The sequence below is a fragment of the Seriola aureovittata genome, chromosome 21 (assembly GCF_021018895.1).
Source record: "Seriola aureovittata isolate HTS-2021-v1 ecotype China chromosome 21, ASM2101889v1, whole genome shotgun sequence".
Classification (NCBI taxonomy): Eukaryota; Metazoa; Chordata; class Actinopteri; order Carangiformes; family Carangidae; genus Seriola; species Seriola aureovittata.
This window is the reverse complement of record NC_079384.1, coordinates 4,016,970-4,040,285: the sequence shown is the minus strand read 5'-3', so window position 1 is coordinate 4,040,285 and position 23,316 is coordinate 4,016,970. Positions and strand designations below refer to the sequence as shown.

General features: G+C 43.9%; 1 protein-coding gene across 1 annotated transcript in view; it reads left to right on the top strand.

Moving 5' to 3' along the window:
• snx29 (sorting nexin 29) overlaps positions 1–23,316 on the top strand; it is a 128,032-nt gene that overhangs the window by 85,419 nt on the left and 19,297 nt on the right. Inside the window, exon 19 of the mRNA XM_056365893.1 lies at positions 16,642–16,782. Within this exon, the coding sequence (XP_056221868.1) occupies positions 16,642–16,782 (141 nt within the window). The remainder of the gene's footprint in view (positions 1–16,641; positions 16,783–23,316) is intronic.

Here is a 23,316-nt window from a genome sequence, read left to right as displayed (position 1 = left end):
ATAAGCACACTAACAGCTCTAAGCTGCTGCTGCTGCTGCTGCTGCTGCTGCTCTCAACCAGAGAGGGAAGGCTGATCTAACCACCGCCTCACAATGTCTGCTCCGTCTCTCTCCCTCTTTCTTTCTGCCTTCTTTTCTAGCTTCCCTATTTCCTCTCCCTCTCTCTGCCAGATTGCGTGGCATTATGGCGAGGGGGGGGGGGGGGGGGGGGCGGGCGGGCGGGCGGGCAAGAATGCCTGTACTCCATTATCTCTTTTTGCATTTCTTTTGAGCCACTTTTCTCTCCAAGCTCCCTGAAATGACTTCCATCTAAAGCTCCGTAAGGCCTGTGGATGGATGACGAGAGACAGACAGAGATGGAGAGCGAGAGACTGATGGATTTGCTCCATTATCAGTCGGGTTTTGCTCTTTGTGGCACGCCGTGCCTCTGGGCCTTCATCCCGTCATCCCTCCCTGTGCCTCTTTTTCCCCTCCTGAACTCATAATGAGAGAATTATACCGGCCGCAGCAAATCAGTGTCTCCCTCCCACACAATACCAACAATAGAGGCTATTATGAGAGAAGGGAAGGAAGCATCATTTGCACCCCGTCAACGAACACAAGGATTCATCTGGTGTGTGCAGGAGTGTCTGTGTTTTCATTACCTGTGTATTTCAGGCTGGCATTGTGGTTTAGGAAAGAACATCCAGGAGATGATGAGGAACTCGTTTCTTTTGCCAGCTGTATAATGCCAGCTGCGTGCATGCAGTAAGGTAGTTGGCTAAAACTCATGTACAGAATGAAAGAGACCTGAGAAGGAAAGCAGCAGTATTAAGCTCCAGCATTAATCAGTGTCAGTCGTGTGGCCGCGGCATTTGTGGAGGATGAATCCACTTTGGTGATATCCTGACTTTTCCTCTCGCGCCTACGTTAGAGTAAGGGATGGTTGACGGCTCTGTCAGAACTGGGCCGTTAGACGAAACCGTCCAGCCAAGATACAGTGATGAGAAAATGTATGCCGTGTTCTCAGGATGTCTGGTGTGAGCGTCTCTCTCTTGAGGTCATCCCACAATAGGGCTGAACAGTTGATCAAAATATTATTGTTAATTGCATCACCCTGACACCCGGATATTCCTCTGTGAGAGACCTCGATAAACTTGGGAATTCATTTTCCCCTTGATGATGGCGAGCTGTCGGGGCCCAGGAGGGAGGCAGCAAAGCCCGGTTGGTTTTCATGTCAGTGATGGAGTTGTTTTTACACACTACATGGTGCTGGATGTTCTTCCCAAACGGTTCAAACTTAGTTTCATTAGTCCCAGTAGTGTTGTTGAGTATCAATCTGTTCTTTGGCAAACTTCCTTTAAGCCTTTAGTTGTTCCTCTTTTTCTAATTGAGCGTTCTGTGTATTGCCTTTGAAGCCACCTTAGCTTAGCTTAGCTTAGCTTAGCATCGTCTTTTGGTCAGTTTACTGTTAAGGGCAACATAAACCTTTGGTCCAGTTCCTCACATGGGTGAATCATGTTATTTGACTAAAGGTATTTTACATCTTTCCTTCCAGACACTGCGGTGTAGTCCTGCTGGGAAACTCACCGCTGTGCTGCTGTCTGATGGGAGCTTTCACGCCATTGATTACCAGGTGTCATACCTGTGGTGCCGCAGCAGTGGGAGGGATATACTCTTTACATTGCAACTGACATCATCGAGCTATGATAAAGTTTTTTTAAAGAGGAGATGACTTATCTGTAGTTGTAAACTCTGACTGCGCTTTAGTTGCCAGTTGTACGAACTCCTGATGAATGTAGTTTCCTCAGCCCAATTATGACGTTTCTAAACTTTGAGAGGTTAATAAGTAAAGTCATCGCTCCGCCCCTCCAAACACTTCTACATACGCACTGCCGACATGCCGGGGATGTTAGGGAAGCGTGAAGTGGAAAAAGTTTCATTTTCCACGACTTTTAATACGTCGCAGAACACACAAACCAATATCACAGATAAGTCACCTTCATCTTCTTCCTCTTAATGTTTCAGCTGGCGTTCGGGCTCAGTGTTGTTTCAGAGTTTTGAGCTCAACAAACTCACAGTGTTTACAGCCTCTTTCATGGATTTAGCCGCTCATCATCATCCATCTTTCTGCCTCTCTACCTCCCACTTTGCACTGCTTGCCTTTATTATCTGTCTCTTGTTCTGTTTTTATCAGTCACTCTTTTCTTTCCCTTTTCACCCCTTCCCCATTTTTATTTTTTTTTCTGTGCCCTCTCCCCCACTCTTTTGTCAATCTTCTCCCAATCATTTTCCATTCTTAGACTTGGTTGGGAGGGTGGTGTTGCTCCTGATGATGAGTTCCAGGACAAAGCGGGAGGGACCCTCCCACCTCCACAGCCATTTGACAACAATAATGAATCACACATTTAACCTCACACTGCCTCCCAGACGAGACAAAGACGAACATTTCTAAAATGTGTTTAATCCACAGCGGAGAAAATGTTGCACTGTTCCCTGCAAAAAAAAAAAAAACCTGCTCTGTTCAGATCTTCATGTACTTGTGCATCCGACCATCCACGCGTGCGCACACAAACACAAGCGCAGACACCATCTAACAGTGAATGGAGAGCATGTCGATTACGGTATATGGAAATAGCAGAATGTAAATGTTGAGAACTAGCACCTCTGATCCTCAACTCCCGGGCTGTTCTACATGTACATTCATACTGTATGTGCATATATTCCAAATAAGCAATTCTCTTTGATCAGCAAAAAGCTGAGGCTATAATTTCCACACAAAGTCAGGGACTCGCTGCAAACTTTTCACTGTTTTAATTATGCTAATGAGACTGGATAATGTCTGCTGTAACTTTTCTCATTCTCTTCCTCTTTGTGTTCTTCACGTTTGTTCTATTTCTATATAGACGTGCATCGGATTTAAGAGATACTGTAGTTTAAAAAGCACCTCTGGATTTATTTATTTATTTTTTTAAGTACCTGCACAGTACAGAACAGAGCAGTAGCTGTTTGTGTCCTCTGAGAGAAAGAGAGTGATAGAAGGGTCCCAATTAATGGCAGTTACATAAACCATCTTTGGCTTCCCTTTGCCTTCCAAAGCCTTTAATATGCACCATATGAAACCACATAAATCAGCCACTCAATGAATAATTGAGACGTCCTCTCTGACACTCTTTCAGATGTGTGCACCGCTGCCTGCAGTGGACTGCCGTCCCCCCAGAGAAATGCAATGTGGGAAATGTGTTAGCACCTTTAATTTCTATATTAGCATCCGGGTGCAGCTGGGTTAACTCGGGAGACTTGTGGCTGCCGAGGCGCTAAGCTTTACATCCGGACCCGCTCAGTTTGAGTTGCGCTGATTAGCCACAGGCTCAGACCACATGGTGACGGGCCGCTTTAGCTATGCAAATGAGATGATACATCCATATGTATTAATGCGAGCTTTTAAGTGTGCGCGTGTAGCTGTGCGCGTGTGCTGGTTGTTGCGTTCAAAGACAGACGGATGTTTCTGTTTTTAAACGCCGATAACGCTGACGATCTCGCGCGCAGTTTTTCGGCGCGTCTGTGCGCGTTGCCGTGCACGTACAGGAGTCTGAGTGTGTGTGCGCGGACGTGCGTGTGAGTGATTATGGTTATGATAATGGCTGGTTGGTGACAGAGGAATATAACTATTATGTTGATGATGGTAATGATGGATGTTTTACAATGATGATGATGATGATAATTACAGTCGTTGTCTTGGTCTTACATCCATCAGTCATAGATTAAACACCCTGGGGACGGCACAGAGGCTGCTTTTACTGCTGCACACTGCAGCACGGGCTCCACATCAACTTCAGCATCAGTGTAATTTACATTACATTTCCATTTCAGACACTTAAGACATCTGTCTTATCCGGAGAGATTCACAATGGGGAGGTTGGGGTTCAGTGTCTGGTTCAATGGCATTTAAATAAGATACATGGCAGTAGATGGACATGTATTGGCAGTATCAGGGATTAATAGCAAGACCTTTTGGCCAGAGGGGGACACCACCATAAGAACACCTGTGGCTCAGGAGGTAGAGCGCTGTTGCCCACCAATCAGAAGGTCAGTGGTTCGATTTTCCAGCTCCTCCGGTTCGCATGTGTTTGAATGGGTGAATGCGGCTTGTAGTATAAGGCTAGAAAAGTTCTACTTAAGAGCAGTCCGTTTACAGTGAAGCCCTCATACAAGGCCGGTGTCGGACAACATGCACCATGTGTCCGAGAAAAAAAAATTCTGCTTCATAGTAAATGATCCAGATCTGCAGCAGAATGTAATGGGTTCCTCCGTGGCCTGTGCTCCGTCCCTCCACCGAGTTCGGTACAAATCAGTTCAGTACTCGTTGCGTAATCTTGTTGACAGTTAAAGAGCTGGGATAACCTTCAGTCTCTTGCAGCCCCGGACAAAATAATTGGTGTAGAAGTCTAATAATTGGCCGTGTCTCACCCCGAGCATGAAATAAAAACTCAGTCAAACAATATAAACTCACTTTTTTTCCCAGTGCATGTGGTTCTGTGTCTTTGAGTTGTGCAACGCTCATGGAGGGTGCCCAGCACCTGCTGTGGCACTTCATCAGTGAGCCGCCCTCCAATAAAAACTGCAAAGGTGCAGATGTTGGCCAGTGGAAAGGGGGAAGTGAGGGGTGAGGCGGAGACTTTGTCTGCCCTTTCTCCCTGTAGGGATGATGGCGGCAGAATCGGGATTCGGCTGGTGACGGCGTTGTCCCTTCGAGGGGAGTGAGTGTGATGATCTCTGCTTTAACCTCAAGACTTCTGATTAGATCTAGAGCTGGGGTGTAATTTGTCAGTCTGCCTCACCCCCCTCCAGCTCTTCTCTCTGTGCTTCTTCTCTCTTGTTACTCACAATTTATATTTACCCATTTTGCTTGTGTCACTAATTGTCTGCCTCTCCCTCTCATGCTTCATTTTTCCCATCACTCCACTTTCCCCTCCCCTCTTTCTTTCTGCCCCATTCAGCTCTACTTTGCTCTACATCCTCCACTCCGCCTTTACCTTCAATCATTTACTCCCCAGCTTCCTTAATATGCTCAAAGCCAGTTCTCAGGACCCGTCAGTGACTCATTCATTCACACGAAAGAGGTGAGAGAGAAGGAGTCTCCCACCGTGACTGAGTTTTTAGTCAAATTGTTTGAGGAGGGACACACAAAGACGAAGAGTGGGAGGGAGGGAGGGAGGGAGATGACAGGAGAAGGGAGTGGGAGATGAGAAGAACAGAATAAAGGGAGCAATTGTGATAAAAGACGGAGATAAGAGCTGTGGCTTGTCCTGTTTTCCTCCCGCTGTGGCGTCAGACAGTTTTTCCAAGGTAGCCCCCAACTTAGACATTGAGTGCTCATATCTGGTGACCACCCGCTGGTCTTTAAGAACTTGTGCTGAGTCCTCAAGTGATAAAAGGCTTACAGCGTCTGGTGTATTGACGGCTGCTCTGTATGAGGAAGAAAGGAAGAACTGTTTTTTCCTCTGGGCCTTCAAAGCTGTATTTTAAAATCGGTGGGATTCGATCTTTGTCCCGCCTGCTCAGTCAGCCTCCTGATATTTTGCACCTGAGTGTGAGGGTTCCCACGGATTCCTTAGAAGTCTTAAAAGAGCTATTTGTTCGTTCTGCTATTGCTACGTAGCCCAACATTAGCATTAGCGGCTTCATTCCTTTATTCGCCAAGAGCTGTCTCCAGAGGTGGAAAACGTCTTATCACGCCTTGTCTTCTACTGAAGTTAGCATGCTAACCAGCTAGCCCCAGGCCCGTCTCGTCACTTTCCGATAGCGACTCACTGTGGCCTCCAGTCTGCCCTGAACACGCAGCTCGTACTGGAACCTCTGGTATCATAGAGACAATGATGGGTTAGGGTCAGGGTTAATAAGCTCTCTCAAAGTGGCAGTCCTGAACGTTTTCATTTAAATACATTATACATAAAAGCATTAAACTGGTGAAACTCAACTTGACTTTTATTATGAAGTCGTCACAGGGGGAAAAAAAAGGAAGATATATCCCTCAGAAGTGGGTGAAGAACAAAACCAGAGCTAAAAGAAGAGTGAATATTGGAGTCATCAGATGGTCTTAGACTAAGCTGCAGTATAAAAGAGACAAAACCACAGTCGGACAGCAGTTAAAATCTACAAGAACTGATTTTCTGGCCACTTGGGGGCAGCGGAAAAAAGCTGTAAAACAACACTGAGTTGATACGTGAATTTGTTAGCAAACATTAGCAAGTTTAAACATCCAGCAGATATGGTTCAATATTAGCATTAATCTGGAACCGTGTTTAACGACCTCTGTTTATGATCGCTGTATTTTTAACTAGGATTAAGTTAGTTTTGAGTTGGATTTTTTTCCCACAAAGTGTCTGCATTGTTTTTTTTTTTCTCCTCCATGTGTTTTAGATAACTGAAGCATCTATTCAACGAAATTCAATTTCAACAAAATTGTGTCTTTCAAAAGAGCTCCAATATGCACTTAGGGGTTGGTAGCGTTGTTTTCCTGAGATTGGTGGAGTGATGGGGCATTTTCTTCAATTGACACAGTATAGAATAGAAAATAGAAAACAGACTTTTTTAATAATAGCTCCCTCTCACATTTAGGAGTTGTTTTTGACAGGCATGTAGGAGAGGCTTGGGGAGTCAGTCGGTATAATGTGTGGAAAAACCCTCGCTGCACACTCTGCTTTAGTTTCACTTATTAGATTTTAATGAGAAGGATCCTCCTTGAAACACCAGCTGCTTCTTTCTTCCTTTTTTTTTTTTCACATTTCAAAGACTAACCGAAGCAAAACAAACGCGACGTACTGATGTGTGCGCCGCATGAAATAAAAAAGTTACAGTGCATTAACATCTGAGGAGCGGCTCGTTTTAAGGTGCTGTATTTACACAAAACGTGTTATTTGCCGAGGGGTGCCCAAACATTTGCACACAGCTGAATATGAAATTAAAATTAAAATTTGTTTCCTTCTTTCCAATCCGTCTTTCAGTGGTAAATACAAACACAACTCTTCACTTATCTCCTGTTACATTTTCTTGCTGAAGAGAAAAAGTCAAGGTAATTGGTGAGGCAGATTTTCTTCTTCTTCCTCTTCTGCGTTTGAAGACTTCACCTCAACCTCATAAACTTCCAGCAACCTCCCTCAAAAAGAGACAGAGTGTGTAGGACACACAAAAAGGTGAATGTCTTTATTTCATCTGCCAAGAGGACCCAAGGAGGGGATGAAAACCGGAGCTGGCTTCGGCCGATAGAAGAGAATGGTTCAGCATATAAAGAGTATTACATTCCCCATTCACTGAATCCATCAAGTTCATCATCAAGTTAATCAGAAGCAGAAATCTGTTGGTGTGTGGTGCTGCAGCTTTGTCGCTCTCATTAGCTTCCACTTAGCAACAGAACAGTGGCGTTTGAATGGTTTGGTTCAAATACCACATGCTGCTTCATCACGCTGCCACGGCGACGGCAATGGATGTTTTGCTCGTCGGTTTCTTTGTGGATTCATACAATCAGACGATAATTCCCCCATTTAATCATTCATTCATTTGTATAATTCAGAAGCGAGCACAGTCATCAAAAAAAGGGTGCTTAGTTTATTTTCTATCCACACGCCTCCACCCTCTCCTCCTCTTCACTCCTTTTCTCTGCCCTTCCACCTATTTTCTCAGTCTTTTTCTTACAGGTTCAACTGTGGTTGCTCTTTTCTTGATTGTCTTTAGTTCCTCCTCCTCTTCCTCCTCCTCCTCCTCCTCCAACAACAGCATTCTTCCTCCTCCTCGGCTCTTTCCTCATCTACATTCACCAGTTCCTTCTCGTCAGTGTCTAATTCTGTAAGATGTCAGGAGCAGCAAAGCTCTGAAATAAACAACGCATAAATAAAAGTTAAGGTAGTAATCACCCTCTCTCTTCCTGTCTTTTCTTTTTGGCATTGTCTCTGTATTTCTGTTTTTTCCCTTAGTTTTTCTCATCGTGATGTGTTTTTCTTGATCTTTGCTGCTTTTTTAAACAGTTATTTCTTTGGCTCTCAGAAGACCCGTGCACAGAGTTTTAAAGAGTCATCTTGTCAGTTAAATTGTCAGAAATTCTTGTTTTTGAATAAACGGGAGAACTTTGGTGTTGAAGTGTTGGCGTGGCGTCTCGGCAAGGAACGCTTGTCAGTCAAACAGCGGGTCTTCTTCTTTGGTGATCCCCCCTGACTTTTCCTCCAGCACCACCATGAGCAGCGCTGTGCCGGTTCACACTTAAAATGAACTAGTTCAAAGTTCATCTTTTTAAATTTTGAGCTAAGTTCACACTTCCAAAAATGAACTAGTTCATGTTCATTTGTTCCATTTTTTTTTTTTAAAATAAATAAAGGCCGATATTCTTTTTCAACCTCTTTCTACCCATCCATCACCAGCCACAAGTCATCGCCACTCCCAAACTAAATGAATTATTGTACACCACAGAATCACAGACATTAGTTACATTTAAAATCTGTATATAAATATAATCCGCCTGAGTCTTCACTTGTTTGTTCATAAAACTGCTTCAAATGCTCAAACAAACTGCAGCAGCGGTAGATGCGTCTGTACCGCTGGTACCTGCCAAGCTGAGCCGTGTCCATGGAGACATCATGCGGCGTGCCGTATAACTGTCGTAAAAAAAAACCCCGTGATCGTGAGCGGCGTTCACTCTCACTCTCGCTGGTTTTTGACGAAAAATTTGCGGAACTGAATATTTTTTATTGCTAAAAACTAGTTGTTGAGCGTGGCAAATCTATACTTGATACACATCTGCATGTTAGCATTGTCACGGTGAGCACGTTAGCTTGCTGGTGTTTGCATTTAGTTCAAAGCCCTGCCTCACAGATCTATAACTGTACGTAGCCCTCATCGTTACCGACGCTGTTGTGGTTCGTGGACAGATAGCAGGTTTATTTTCGTCTTCAAACTCTATTTAAAGCAAAGCGGCATGTCAGTTGTTATCTTTGTGCCAAGTAGCTGTAAGTTAACCGCAAGAAATCTTTTAAATCGGCGACGTTAACGTCTCCAACTGATTTGCATCAAGTTGCCAAGCAACTAGCATGCAGTTCCCTCGCTCCTGTTCTCTTCTTCTACATTCCGATTGGTTGCTGCCGAACCGCGTCATAGCTCATTACCATGAAGTTTCCATCCACTTCAACACGCTGGCTCACATAGAAAATGAATGACTTCGGTCATTTCGACGTTCTTGGCTGCTTTCGGTCTGAACGTACAGAAAGTCTTTTTGTCTGTTGTCGGTTTATCTGTGTTGACTGTGGTATTACTGCTCGTATTAATTATTAATCATAAAGCTTTTCTTTTCTTTTTTTCCCTCCAAATAGCACTTCACTTGCTTTAAGCAGGGTTTCAGGCACATGAAAAGGATGCACTCATATATTGAGGTCTTTCCTTTTCTGTGGTCCTTTACTACTGCCCCTCCCTCCCTCCCCTCCTCCTCTCCAAGCCTCCAAATGGATTCTATTTTCTGCCTAATTGGGCAAATGTTTTGACCTACAATGATGAAGAGGGAGGGGTGATGACATGAGGCTCCACTGCCTTTGCTTTGGTTTGACTTGGCTCTCCTCCTCTCCTCTTGCTCCCTCATTCTCTCTCTCTCTCTCTCTCTGTTAATTTCTTTTTGCTGTAGTTTTTCTCTTGTTTCTTTCCTGCTTCCCTCTGGTTTGATTGACACCTTCAGCTGGTGTTACATTTCAACCAAACTCAACCAGATTGTGTCGGAACAGGTCGGAAGCAGATGGAGGTCATTACATGTTAATGTAGAACACACTAGATGCCCTCAAACATGATTTGGTGATGTGATACATTTGCCAAAAAAAAAAAAAAAAAAAGCCATGGTCGGCCATCTTGCTTGTGCCTGGCAGTTGCGTAGTCTTCCAACTGTGAAGTGAGCAAAGAGGGCTCTTCTGTATGGGCCTCCTGTGGTGCTGGAAATGGGTTTGCACGAGTCTGTACACCTACAGTTAGCCTGGCTGTCGGATGGGGGAACAACAGACCAGGGTTTTCTCAGAGAGATACAGCGGGGAGAGAAACATCATTATCATCTGCACTTTCTGCAATCCTCAACCGCGCTGCTCCTAGTTCCACCTGCTTGTTGGAATACCCTCAGGCTAAAGACCCAGTTAAATGTCAAGCAAAGAAAAGCTGCAATTATCTGTTCACAGGCTTCCTGTTTCAGATCTGTGGTTCTGAAGTTATTTCACGGTACGTGAGGGCTCTTTTCCTCGGGAAGCTGCCGGGCTGTGTACTGTTACCCTGGATAAGGGTAACAGTACACATAAGGGGGGGTGTTTGGTTTCCTTTGAGTGTGCCACTTTGCATTTTCTACTCAGCTTCATGTGGGTTTTCTTCCAGGTGCTGGAACGTCCTCCCACATGTCACACACACAATTAGAAACTTTGAATCATGCATCATCATGCATGTGTGCATGCAGACCTCCGACCGGTTTGCAGTCGCTGAGGTGTCTGCTAATGGGCGTGCTAATGAATAAATGAAAGCACATGCTAGTCCTTTTACATCTAAACAGGCTGGGAAAACACAGAGCACAGCTTTTGTTACAGTGTCACCACCCAGGCGTAGTTAATGTCATTTGATAAGTGTCGTCTGACATCGATTGTTGAAATGAAGTGACACATTCTCACAAAAAGGGAACTGATTTCTTTCTTGTTTTGTTCACTTGCTGGCTACAGTCTTCATATGTATGTAGAGGGCCTCAGCTGGAAGTGAGGCTCCTGTTCTCGTTCACTGATGTTCCATCTTAAATGTCACCACTGATCTGTAGGATTAAGTCTGGCTCATTGAAATGAGCATCTAAAAAAGCTCACTGTTAATCAAGACACCACAGAGAACAAATAACAGAAACAACACAAAGATTTCTGAAACGTTCCTTAAGGAAAAGTTCAACATTTGGAAATACGTTTAATTTATGCTGCGAGTTAGACAAGAAAAAATTGACCCAGTCTCCGCTGGTTGCCAGGCAACCTCACGGTGAAAACTAGACTCCAGGAAGTCACTTTAGGAAGGCAGTAACCTTATCTTTAATAGACAGATATGAGAGTGGTATCAATTGTCTAATCTCACTCTATGCAAAAAAAAGGGAATAAGCCTGTTTCTCAAATGTTGCGCTGTTCCTTCAAATTGTACCATTTTGTTTTGCGATTTGAAATCCACCAGTTCGAGGGGTTTGTAAGTCGTTTTTTAGGCTGAATGTAAAGCAGCGTTGGGTTCAGCCACGTTTTTCACTCCGTCTCCTGCTCATCTGATGGAACAGATACGCTCCCGCTTCAATCAATACAGCTGTTTACACAGGCTGCGTTTACTGCTTTACACATGTAACTACATTGATTATTGTCAAAGTGCAGCTGACCTACTCACAATACTGTGCCTGAATGCGTCATGTGCAGACACAAACAGAGGGCTGAAACTTCGGCTGCTGCTGTACTAGTGATGAAGCCTTTGCATTTTAAACCAAACCCTGGAGGGACCAAAATCTATGAACTGACAGTTAAATCTTTGTATTGTGTACCTTGCATCGGTGGGCAAACATCTTTCAAGAGTAGATCAGAAAGAGTTTGATTAGGGAACATCAACAGTGAACCAACCCCTAGACGGCCCCTCAGACTCAAGTCAGTCAGCACTTCTTTCTAAACGACTTTTTTTTTGTTGCAAAGATTTGTATCACAGAGAAAGTGAGGAATCCATTCAAGAGCCACAGAGACATCTTTCTGCGCCAACATTAGAGTCAATAGACAAAATTGCAATGCAGCTACTGTGTCAGACATGCAGACAGGACAGGAGCTGCGTACACACTTTTTCTTGACCTTTCGTTTCGCTTCAATATGGCCTGAAGCTGAATGCAGTGAGTTTCCACCTGAAGTAGGTGAGTCAATTTTGTGAGAAATGTGGCTTCACCAAAGAAGTAAATCACAGCAGTTCACCAATAAAAGACCTTTCTTATCATCATGAATTGCTTATACTTCACTAACCAAAGGTGGATTTTCCTTCTTATGTTGACTCATCGAGGTCATATTTTCATCAAACGTATTGTTATGCTTTGTCAGATATTCTCATAAGCCATTTAAATAACGACAGAAGGACTGTGTCCATCACAGTCGGGCCTTCAACAACAGCCAAAATCCATCAACCGTTTTTCCCGCACGTTCCCTCAGAACCGCGATTAGAGACGTTTGAAGACGGCCTCTATTGTAGATATCTGAGCGCCGGGGCTCAAACATTCAAGGATGCTGCAGTTTAGCTGTTGCCAAGATTTTTGTCAGAGATAATGAAAGACTATTTGTGATTAGTCAGGAGGAGGGAGCCTGGTAGCCGTGTGCAGAGGCTAATGTGTGTGCCATAAATAAGTATGCCAATGAGACGGTGTAAAGTGGATTAAGCTCGCTGCGCTAATACTGCCACATGTGAGGAGCTATTTGATGTCTGAGGAACTACAGACACTATGGGACTGATTCTAGCATCACATCTTTGCTAATGCAGCTCTTAATGTGCACTCAGACCCAAGAGATGACATGTGGCTGTAGAACCGGAGTACATGAGGATATTTTACAGTATGCACCCGCTGTATTCTGCTCTTTGAAGCAGTATGTTGAGTGGATTATGTTGAGATATATCTGATTTATTTTTTAGTTTCGGGATACAGTTTTATTCCAGGAAATGTCACACACTAACTGTAATGCTACTTTCAGGTCAGCGAGGTGGATTGCATCAGATGTTGGGGATGAAACTTCATCAAAATGTGTTAATTTGTCCTGCAGCGAGTTTTTCTTATCTTGTCAGGTATTTATGTTCAGTAGCATGTTTCAACAGAGTATATGCAATATGTAGAAGCACGGACCTTACTATGCCTAAACTATAATATATACATATACATATATACATTATGAAATGTCTAGCCCTCGACTTAATGTTACATTAAGTAATTGCTCAGTTTGGACTTCACTTTGACTTTGACAAGCCTGTTTTTTTTGTTTTTTTTTTACATTGATGGAGTGATTCAGGAAAGCGTGTAGACGTGGAAATTCATCTCTCTGTAGTTTTTGTGCTCTCGTGTATGAGATTATGAAGGTGACTGAAATGTCAGACAGCTTATTTTTGAACACGCTCCTGCATAGAAACACTTTTGACAAGTCCAGACTGAAGTAGTGAATTATGAAATATTGAGTAAAATGATGTGTGAACAATTCATACACCTTTAGATCCCAAACTTACTTAATGACATCGACCTTCATTTTCTTTGATTTTTTAAGGGCTGAAATGTCCAAGGTGGGAATTTGCAGATCCATATCTGCAGCCTATAAACGTGAATGTCCCTGACTGACTGATTGACTGACTGACTGAGTGATTGGGTGATCAAGTTACACTATTGGTCAGACGGTTGAGTATTGGTGCTTCCCCGTTGACTGCTGCAAATTCAAAATGAATTGGTGCAAACAGTTTCTGTTGGGTGTGGGGTGGAAGCCCGTGCACATCCCTTCAGGTGAATATGTGTCAATGTTAGTAAAGTGTTTCAGAGATGGAGAGAACTTGCTGTTCTTCTCCTGGACAGGTAACAGGCTGCCGAGTTCATTTCCTGTAATATCTAAATGTGTTGTTGTGGTTGGTTATGTCGGTACATTTGCCATGAAAGCAGGCGATGAGTGGCGATGTTGAATGTTCCTAGAGCAAAGGGCCCGGGCCAGATTTGAACTGGGGCGGCTGCGTTAAGGACTCAACCTTAATGGTGCGCACTCAACCATGTGACCGACCATGTGACCGACCAGGAGGTCTCCACACGTACTAGGTTTTGACCTAATCTTGTTTATCTTAGTACATAAAATAGTTTCATACAGGGGACTTTGATTCATTCATCATGGCCCAGTTTAATCAGAATCTCCACCCCTCTCTTTGATCATGATGAAAGATGCCATAACACACACACACACACACACACACACACACTACCAGATCATAACAAGTCAGTTCTTCTCCTAACTTGCAAAAAAGAAGTTGGGCAAAAGCTCAGATGTGCCTCTGTAGGTCAGACACAAAGTGCTGAGATGACAAGTCTCCAGTCCATTAGTGGCCGTGTCTGCTCCAATCATGTCAATCGCTACTGTCATTTACCAGGTTCTGGTCTTTCCTTTAGTGCAGCTGCTCTTAAAACAAGTTGCTGTAAAGCAGGCGTGTCCCAGTGTGTGGAACTGCGCCCCCCCCCCCCCAAAATCAGGACAACTGCGGGAAATTTTTAGCAAATTGGCACCATTAAAAGTTTGCTGAGTTAGAGAATATCAGCTCCTGTTCGCGGTGCACCTGTTGATGTACATTCAGTTATCGCTGGATTACTTCGACACTGAAGAAAAACTTAAAACATGACGACTCTCAGGCAAGTTCTGTGTTATAGGGAGCATCTTTTCTTTTTCTTCCCCCTCAGCAGATTGACGGTCAAGTCAAGCTGAATCTAAAAACATGTACGTCTGTGTGTTCAGATTCAGAATGAGTGACATGACTATGAGAAGAAGCAGCTTGCCTTAATTTCCTCAGTCAGCTGTGTGCCGGCTGAGCGAGTGGGCCAAACTACAATAAGTTCTCTTGTCGTACTTTTCACCTCGTGCACTTTGCCTCACTTGCCTCTTCAATTCAGGGCATATGTATAAAAGTCTCAAAGCTATTATCCTACAATTACACCGTGGATAAAGTGAGTGTTTCCATAAAGTAGACAGAGAGAAGGTATACTTTCTCACCTCCCACTTAGTCAGTAAACGTCCATGTAAATGACGGTACATGATATAGAGCATTTAATTCAACTATACTGCGAAGTGTCATATTCTCATATCTTTTTATAACATTAACGGTGTCTAGACATGTCTGTCACCGATGCTGAAATATTAACAGCGGGACATTCAGGACAGCTAACAAAGCTTCAGCTGTCAGTCTCTTCTTAATGGCTGTCCAAAATGCCACATTTTCCATGTTTGTCATGTAACCTAGACGGCGCAGTAGCATGAGCGCTGACAAAGATCACTGAATAACGGAAAGTGTCACCTCAAAACAAAAAATTCTGTCATTATCTACCTGCTCCTGCGCCCGTCAAAATGTCCCGGAGGTTGACATGAATGCAAAATGCAGTCACTTCCTGTGGCCCGTTGCACATCTGAAGAGGGCATTAATTCATGGAAATGTGATTAAGAAGAAGATTAATTCGATTAAGTCGTCTAATTTGTTATGAAAGTGTGTACAGACATTTATGGTCACCAGAGGATGAATCTGAGAGTTTGTTGATCCAGTCAAACTTTTCCCTTATTCAGCGAGATTTCTGTCTCGACAGCTACTGGATAGATTCGTTTTCTACAGACGTTCACAGCTCCCAGATGATGAAACCGTGTTACTTTGATTGTCTGGCTTCATCGTGAGGTAGATGTTTTTATTTTTTCTAGTCGGATGTTTTGACAAGTGTTGGATGGATTTGGTACGGACTCACAGATTCACCCTCTGCACTTCTGGGTAACTGCTGAAGTGTGCGTCAGTTCTTGACGTTGTAAGGTATTGGGGAGACGCTGTTGGACCTCTGACAGTATTTCTGTTGGGAGTGTACTGGTGCCGTAAGCCCTGGCTCCAGTGCCCCAGTGCAGCAGCTCGGCGGAACAGCCAACTGGAACAGCGCTCTTAACAGAACGGCACGCACGCTCAGTCGGCTCCATGTGACCCTGACGCTAAAGTTACGTTAAAGGTGACTCACAATGTGAAGTTGAATGTCGCTGCCCAGGGTTTGTTATGTACTGACGACTATTCAGAGCCAGAAATAAACATCCAAAAAGGGGCGGCATGTTGTGTGGAACTTCCTGCAGACGGTCGCGGAGCAGTAAAGGCCGTGAGAACACTCTCCGGACGCCGTGGCTCTGGAAGGGAACATGCAGTGAAGCATTATGGCGCAGTTTTGACGTCGTTGTCTTTTGTTTACTTTATTTTTTTGTTTTTGTCTGGGGGGGGGGCGCCTGGGTGCATTTGGTCGATTTTTAAATCAATTCCTCTTCTCATGTACCTGAATCGAGTCTATTTTTTGTGGCTGGGCACTTTAAAATTGAATTCTCGAAAAAGCCGTTCTGCTTTCTCTTTTGTCTCTGTGCATTCCCTGTTTTTTTTTTTTTTTTTTTTACTGTGAAAATCAAACCCAGCTCCTGCTCTTTTTCACCCTCTCTTTCTTGTAATAGGCTCATCTTTCCTTCTCTCTCTGCTGCCTCTATCTTCCGTGAGTCTGAATAAAGCAGCTAATGGTGCATAGAAATGGTGGCAGCACAGTCACCTCTATAGACAGACTCTTTCTCCGTTTTGTTGTCGCAGTATGTAAGTGAAAATACACATTCACGAGGATGAGAGGAAGTCCTTCTTTCACACATCTCGTTTATTTATTGGAAGTGTTCGATGACAAACAGTGTGCTGTTGGTGTGTTTTCTTTTTTTTCCGCTATAGCACATTTGATAACCGGATCGTTTGATTAGAAAACATCCCACAGGGGGAAATGCCTGTAAGCTGGTCCACTCAGTAACCAGTGTGAACCACAGAACCACTTTGTCTCCACAGGTTTGTGAGGAGACGATAATGACCGTGACGTTGTCTTACCTTTCCTTTCCTTAGGTGTACATCCGCATCCTGGACAATGAGTGGAACGTGTACAGACGTTACACAGAGTTCAGGGAGCTCCACAACCACCTGAGGACCCAGTTTCCACAGGCGGACACCTTCAACTTCCCACCCAAGAAAGCCATAGGGAACAAGGTGAGCTAACAGTAACCCCGCCCCTAACCTGTCTGTCTGCGCCTCTGTCTCTCTGTCCACCGCTTGTGTCAGGCAGTGGTAAATAAAGAATAATACACTGTATGACACCAGCTGATAAATATTTTAAAACAACTAAGCTCGCGTGTCGCATGTGTTTGTTACGATAACGGCGGCAGATTTACAGCGTAGAATTCTTTAAACAATGAGTCTTTGATGGAAACTGGTTCCTCAACTTAAGACGGGGTTTTTACTGTAGATGCTTCTCGGCCTTAGAAGGAATACTGCTTTAGCTTAGTGCTGTAGCCACCGACGCCACCGACCAACCTCTTCCAACGCAGGGTGTCGGTCCACATGTGCATCTGTTTGGTGTGTGGAGAAAAACCAAAGCGGTGCCTAGTTATAGTTACCAAACTCTGACCGGACAGTCGCTGGCTGCTCGGCTTTACTGGAAGGTCAGTCGAACCATAAAGGAAACAGTCCCCACACGACTTTCACCAGTTATCATAAAAATTTACATCAGCCTATAAACTGTTGAGCAAATAAAGTGGCGATCAAAGGAGGTTAACCACCGTCAGCTCCCCGCCGGCGGTTTATCACTCCTCCTCTTGCTTCGTCCTTTTCTGTTTTGCTGACGCACCCCCAGCCTCACTCTTCCTCTGCAGGGGACAGTTGCTTCCCCGGTAACTTAGAGATCTCTCTCACTCCCCTCACCCCTCTCCTCTCTCCCTCCCTCCCTCCCTCCTCTTTCATCCCGTTGTCCTCTGCCCCCCCCCCTTCCTCCCCCCAACCTTTGGGAGATAATTTGGTTCTGACCCCGATTCTCTGGCTGGTTGGACGTGACGCTGGCACAGCCAAAAGCTGTCGTCTGACTCCCCACCTTCAAAGACACAGCGCTTTCACGGCTAGAAACTGGGCTGAACGCTGACTTGCAGGGGCTGCAAATGTGAGGAGCGGTTGAGTGTGTGTGTGTGTGTGTGTGTGTGTGTGTGTGTGTGTGTGTGTGTGTATGGGTGTGTGGGTGTGCGTGACCGTGTGGGATCATGTGGAGAAGCAAGTGTCTATCAAAGGCCTAGACAGTCGGTGTCATTGTGCCCTGGAAAGCTCTCTGAAAGCTCATTACACTGCAGGTTTGTGTGAATTATTGGTTTTCACCGTCTCCAGGAAGTCGCCCGTCACTGCAGAAAAAGCAGCCGTGGCTTTGTCACTCTCCGACCACATTTTAAAGTGGGAACATTACACGCTGCCAGAAAGACCAGCACACACTGCGAACCTCGCCTTACACTTCATTTTAAAGTCCAACGAATGCATCAGGGCAGCTTAACGCTTTCTTTCTGACCTCTAGCTGTGGAAGTTTCACCCCGCTGCAGTGGTGTCGAGCTGTACTCGCGGTGCGGCCGGTGCACCGTGATGTCACTGACTTGAAAGTTTCAACCCAAGGAGTTCGGTTTAACTGAACTCTAGGTTTGAAGTTCGTCTCCAGACATGTTTTAAACTGTGTAAAAATACTCTGCTGTGATTAATATTTTGTTGAACATGGTTTTCCCATATAAAAAGTGGAAATCTGGGGCTGGAATCTATTCTTACTGCTTCTGGATCAGTTCTGGAGTCAGGCCTCGTGCCCCGCCCACCACCGCCGCTTGCTGTTCGGTTGACGGCTGAAAGCGCAGAGAGCAGCAAGGTGGTTAGTGGAGGAAAGAGATTGTCAGTTAGAGCCAGACTCAGGGTGTCAGGCAAAAATCCATCCACTCATTCATTTATATCTCACAATCTTTTTTTCTGTTGCCCCCCCCCCCCCCCCCCCTCACTGTTAAATTTTCATGCCAGTTCTCTCTTTGTGCCCAAACCACCTTTAGCTTTTTTCCTTCATGTTTTTTCTTTTTTTTGTCTTTCCATTTGGAGTGGAGTCGTTTTATAACCCTCTTGAGGTCTCTTCTCTTCACCCACACTCTTTGTTTTTGCTCTCTCTTTTGAAAATGTCCACTTTACAAATATACTGTACCCGCAGTGATGACGTTTGAGTCAGGTCGCACTGTGGAGAGCAAATTTCCTGCTGATCCATCTGTCTTCCAGTTTGATACTGAAACCTAAAATTAACCTAGAGCCTTGAATCTCTCACAAACTGCGGATAAATGTGTCACGAGTCACATGCTCGAGTCGCGAGTATGGCTTTTGTTTTGATTGGTGAAAAGTATAAAAATAAGAGAGAAAAATCTCATGTTTCCAAATACCAGGATACATAATGAAAAGTCAGTGAAACTAAGCTGCAGATATTTAACTTCAAACATATATTAATCTGCTATTGCTCATATAGTAGTGTCATATTAACTACATGATGTCTGCTCTATATTTGAGGTACCTTTTTGTTTTTATTAACTATGTTTATTGTATTCTCATATTTACCTTTTGCATCTCAGGTCCATTAACTCTGATTCTCTGTTAGATGTAGTTAGTTACTTGTTCCTGCACATTTTAAGACCCTTTAACCACAAATGCATCCAAGTATCACAGAAAGAGACATTTGAGGTTGAACATTTGGTGAATCGGAGGAGAGATTCTGGGGTGATGGAGGCTGATATATTTTTTATCATGAACACAGTGTCACACAGGATGCAGCAACAAAATGGCGTGAATGACCAAGAGTAGCAGAGGAGTTATTAATGCTGCTTTGTATGAGGTTAATAACTCCTTTCACACTTTAGTGCAGAGGGGTCTGGTCCTCAAAATGCCTTAAATGGAATGGAAAAATGGAAGAAAATTGTCCTGAAGCTAATGTTTCAGTGAACATCTATAGATGGGTATTTTGAAAATTAATTAAAGGTGAATTAAGCAACGCTGGAGAAAGACTGTTGATATTTGACAGAAAAACCAATACACCCAAATTGCTCTGTATTTTGAATGGATATTAAATTGAAATTTAGCAAGACATACAGTAACATATCAGACAAAACATTACAGAAAACACAGAGTCTGTAGCGTCATGATGATATTTTATAATAATGAATTTATTTATGTCAAACCCTGGTTGATAGCTTGTGAAAACATTTAGTTAAGGACTGTGACAGCACCTGTGTTGGACTGCTTCCCCTGTCTGTCTGTTTTTCTTATTGTCTCGCTTCTTCTTCTTGTGTTCTTGAGTTTCCTCATCTCTGTCTCTGTGTTTTCACAGCTGTCGATCCTTTATCCTCGTTTCTGCTTTCATCCATTGCAATATCACATGTACACACACACACACACACACACACCACACACACACACACACACGCAGGGCCTCACTATTATGTGCAGCGGCTGATGGAGAAATGTTAATGTGGGAATGGGTGAGACCTTCAAAAGCCTTTTAACTGCAGCGTGAATATCTGCTCTGCTGTGGTTCGCTCCGGTTAGGATGAAACACACCAACTGTCAGTGGACATGCGGTAGCGAGGGAAATGCACACACACACACACACTCACGTTTGAAAGTGATTGACAACTCGGAGAGAAACACAGCTGAAGCTGTGCAAAGATCATCTGCTCTGCTCTATGGATTTACTTCACAAGGAAACTTATGGAAAAACATCTTACACATACCTATCGCATGTAACAGCTAACATACATGCACACACACACACACACACACACACACACACACACACACACACACACACACATACATACTTACTTACTTTTGTGAGATTATCTATGTTAACACTTGACTGACTTCTCGGGCAGTTTGCATGCCAGTGCCCTGTGATTGGACGGTTGGAGTAATCTCCTGCCGTGTGCCGTGTCAGGATTCATCACTGGTGCAACACAGGGACTCGTAGGGAAGGTGAATCCCACGATTGTTACCTGCACACGGCTTTACCTACCAGCACTCAGCACGCTCCACATGAACCATGTGACATCTGACAAGAGTTTGAACTAATATGAAATAGATATACGTGTATTATTTTTGCTTTTTAAACCCTTAGAGAAGATCGTACCTCTCCAGTCATGAAGTAGCATTTTACGCTGTTATTAAGTGTAATGGAAAAACAGAAGAGAAACTGCACTAGGAATTATATAAGGATGTATATTTCAGTACTTTTCCACGACTGCACGTGGCTGTAAATTGTTCTAAATCCTACACAACAAAATGATGAGTTTGTGCTGATGCATGCCAAGATTACACATGATACTGCTTTGATATTTTAGTTACTTGTAGGCAGCGCGCTTCTCCTTGCCTACAGTTTCCAGGTCGAGCTGCAGTGGCATTTTGACTGATGATGTTTAAAAACTACATGCTTATTGAGGGGGAGAATGAAACATTCGCATTAACTAGTTCATGTTTGGAATCAGCCAAAAATCACAAGACGCCAAAGTAGTTTTTTTTTTTTTTTTTGCATTATAATGGATCCACTTTGTTATCTCCTCACTCACTCTCCTAGTTGCTGATTGGTTATTCCTCTCTGAGCTACCTGGAGCAACAGTGAACCTCGTATCAAATGATCATAGGCTACCTCTGCACGTCAGTGTAAGTGGGAGTAAGTTGCTTAATAAATGTGCCGTCTTAAATTTTATTTTAAAGTTGGTATTTAAGTGCTTAAATAAAAACAGGCTCAGGTTAATGCTGTAACCTCACATCTCTGCTTTTATAAGTTTTCAGGATTGATGTTGCCTCGAGTTCACCTTGAAAAGTGAAGCATAATGATAATGAGTGATTTCATTTTGGAGAAGAGAGACGTGTTCATTACATTTTATACAGCTCCAACTCCAGGTCAGATTATTTGGCGTTCTCCTTCCCTTTCCGGTTCCTCTGCCTGATACCATTTCCAAACTCACCTTCAGTGCCGGAAATAACAACAACCACCTCCGCCCATTTTGATTGGTTCAAAGAAACACAAACAAGCCGGAGCGTTGTTCCTAACAGCAGGACGATAGAAGGTGCAGCCAGATATTTCTCCAGCGCCGACACAGTGAAATCGTTCGGCTGTCAGTTGAGAAACATTACACACATTTATTCTCAACATAATAACAGTTCAATCACAATAAACACAAAAGGTCAATTTTGCAGCTGATCTGGAGCTTTTGATGATGTTACATGATCTTCATCAGCAGGTGGTATGATGTGTGATACTACCTGAACCACTTGAGCACCTGCAAAAACGGACCTCAGTGTGACGGCTGAGTCCAAGTTCGAGATGTGAAGCTCAAAATTGATTTTTGTTTGCAACATTCATCAGATGAGGATTTGTGTTATTAGAATAATTTTACTTCCTGCGTTCTCCCCCACGTGATGTTGGGTAGTTTCTGAGAGATTGCAGATCGTGATGAGCGCCATGTGTGTATGTAACACAACCCCTCATTGACATTAGTGACTGTGGAGCTTATAAACAGGGAACCTTAAGCTATCACTGTATAATTAGCAATGTGTAAACACTGTTGAGGGAATCAGCATTTAGATTGATTTCATTGAGCCAGAGGCGGCGTTGACCCCTGACAGTGGAAGCTGTGGCTCCTCGAGGCCTCGTCAACCATCAACACTTCGCCTCTCTCACTCGTCTGTGCATCTGTGTCCTGTTAATGAGCCAATGAGACTTCCCCTCCGTGCGTCTCCGTGCACTTTAGGCGAGACTGTCTGGGCGTAACCTAACAATACAGATGATGTTTCACACACATACATGGACACAGATGCACACGCACTGTCTGTGACAGCTCGCCACCAGCTGATTTGTCAGGGGGGGCGTGGCCAGGCGTGCAGGCAAAATGTTCCTGAGTCGCGCCTGTCGAATTCGTGCTGATGCAGAGAGCGGCAAGAATGATGACATCAAAACCATGTTCTTGTCAGACCCCAGAGTCCAGCTGTCGGGTTTTCCTCACTGGTCGCACCTCATCCAGATTTTATGGCTAATGACCAAAAGCGTTTGCCTTTCTTTTTGTTCTCCTCCCCTTAATATCAATTTCACTCATTTGCCCACTTGTATCACTGTCTCCCCTCCTGCTCCCTGAAGTCACACTCCCGCCTTAGGCTTTGAAAAAAATTGCTTCCTTTTTTCGGTGCTGCTTTTATCTCTCTCACTCGTTTCTTTCAAGGCCGCAAATGAAGGTGTTGTGGTTTTTCTTCTCCCAGGAGCAACAGAGTAAAAAAAAGAAGAAGAAAAAACTAGAGACCATCTTGTGACAGGATCAGTATTACTCATGTAGTTGTGTAGTTATAACTATATTATTACATGGGTCAGAACTCATGGGTCGGACCGCACCCATCTTTGAACTCGACCTCTATTTTGAGCTCAACTACACACCTGCACCTTTTGTTAGTCCTGGGTGACACTGAGTCTTGGTTTGGGGATTGTCTTGGACTTTTGATCAAGCGGCAACAACAACAGCTGAAAAATGAAGCCAACGTGGAAGTGCCAAAAGCAGTTCCCTCGAATGACCACTTGAGGCACAGCGAGTCAATCCCCACAGACTCCCATGTGAAAATGTCCAACTTAACAGCCAAAATAAACCTGTTTACAGTTTGGTACAAAAAATGGTTTTGGTCTCTAGAGCTAATTTCCTCCTTCATGGCAAC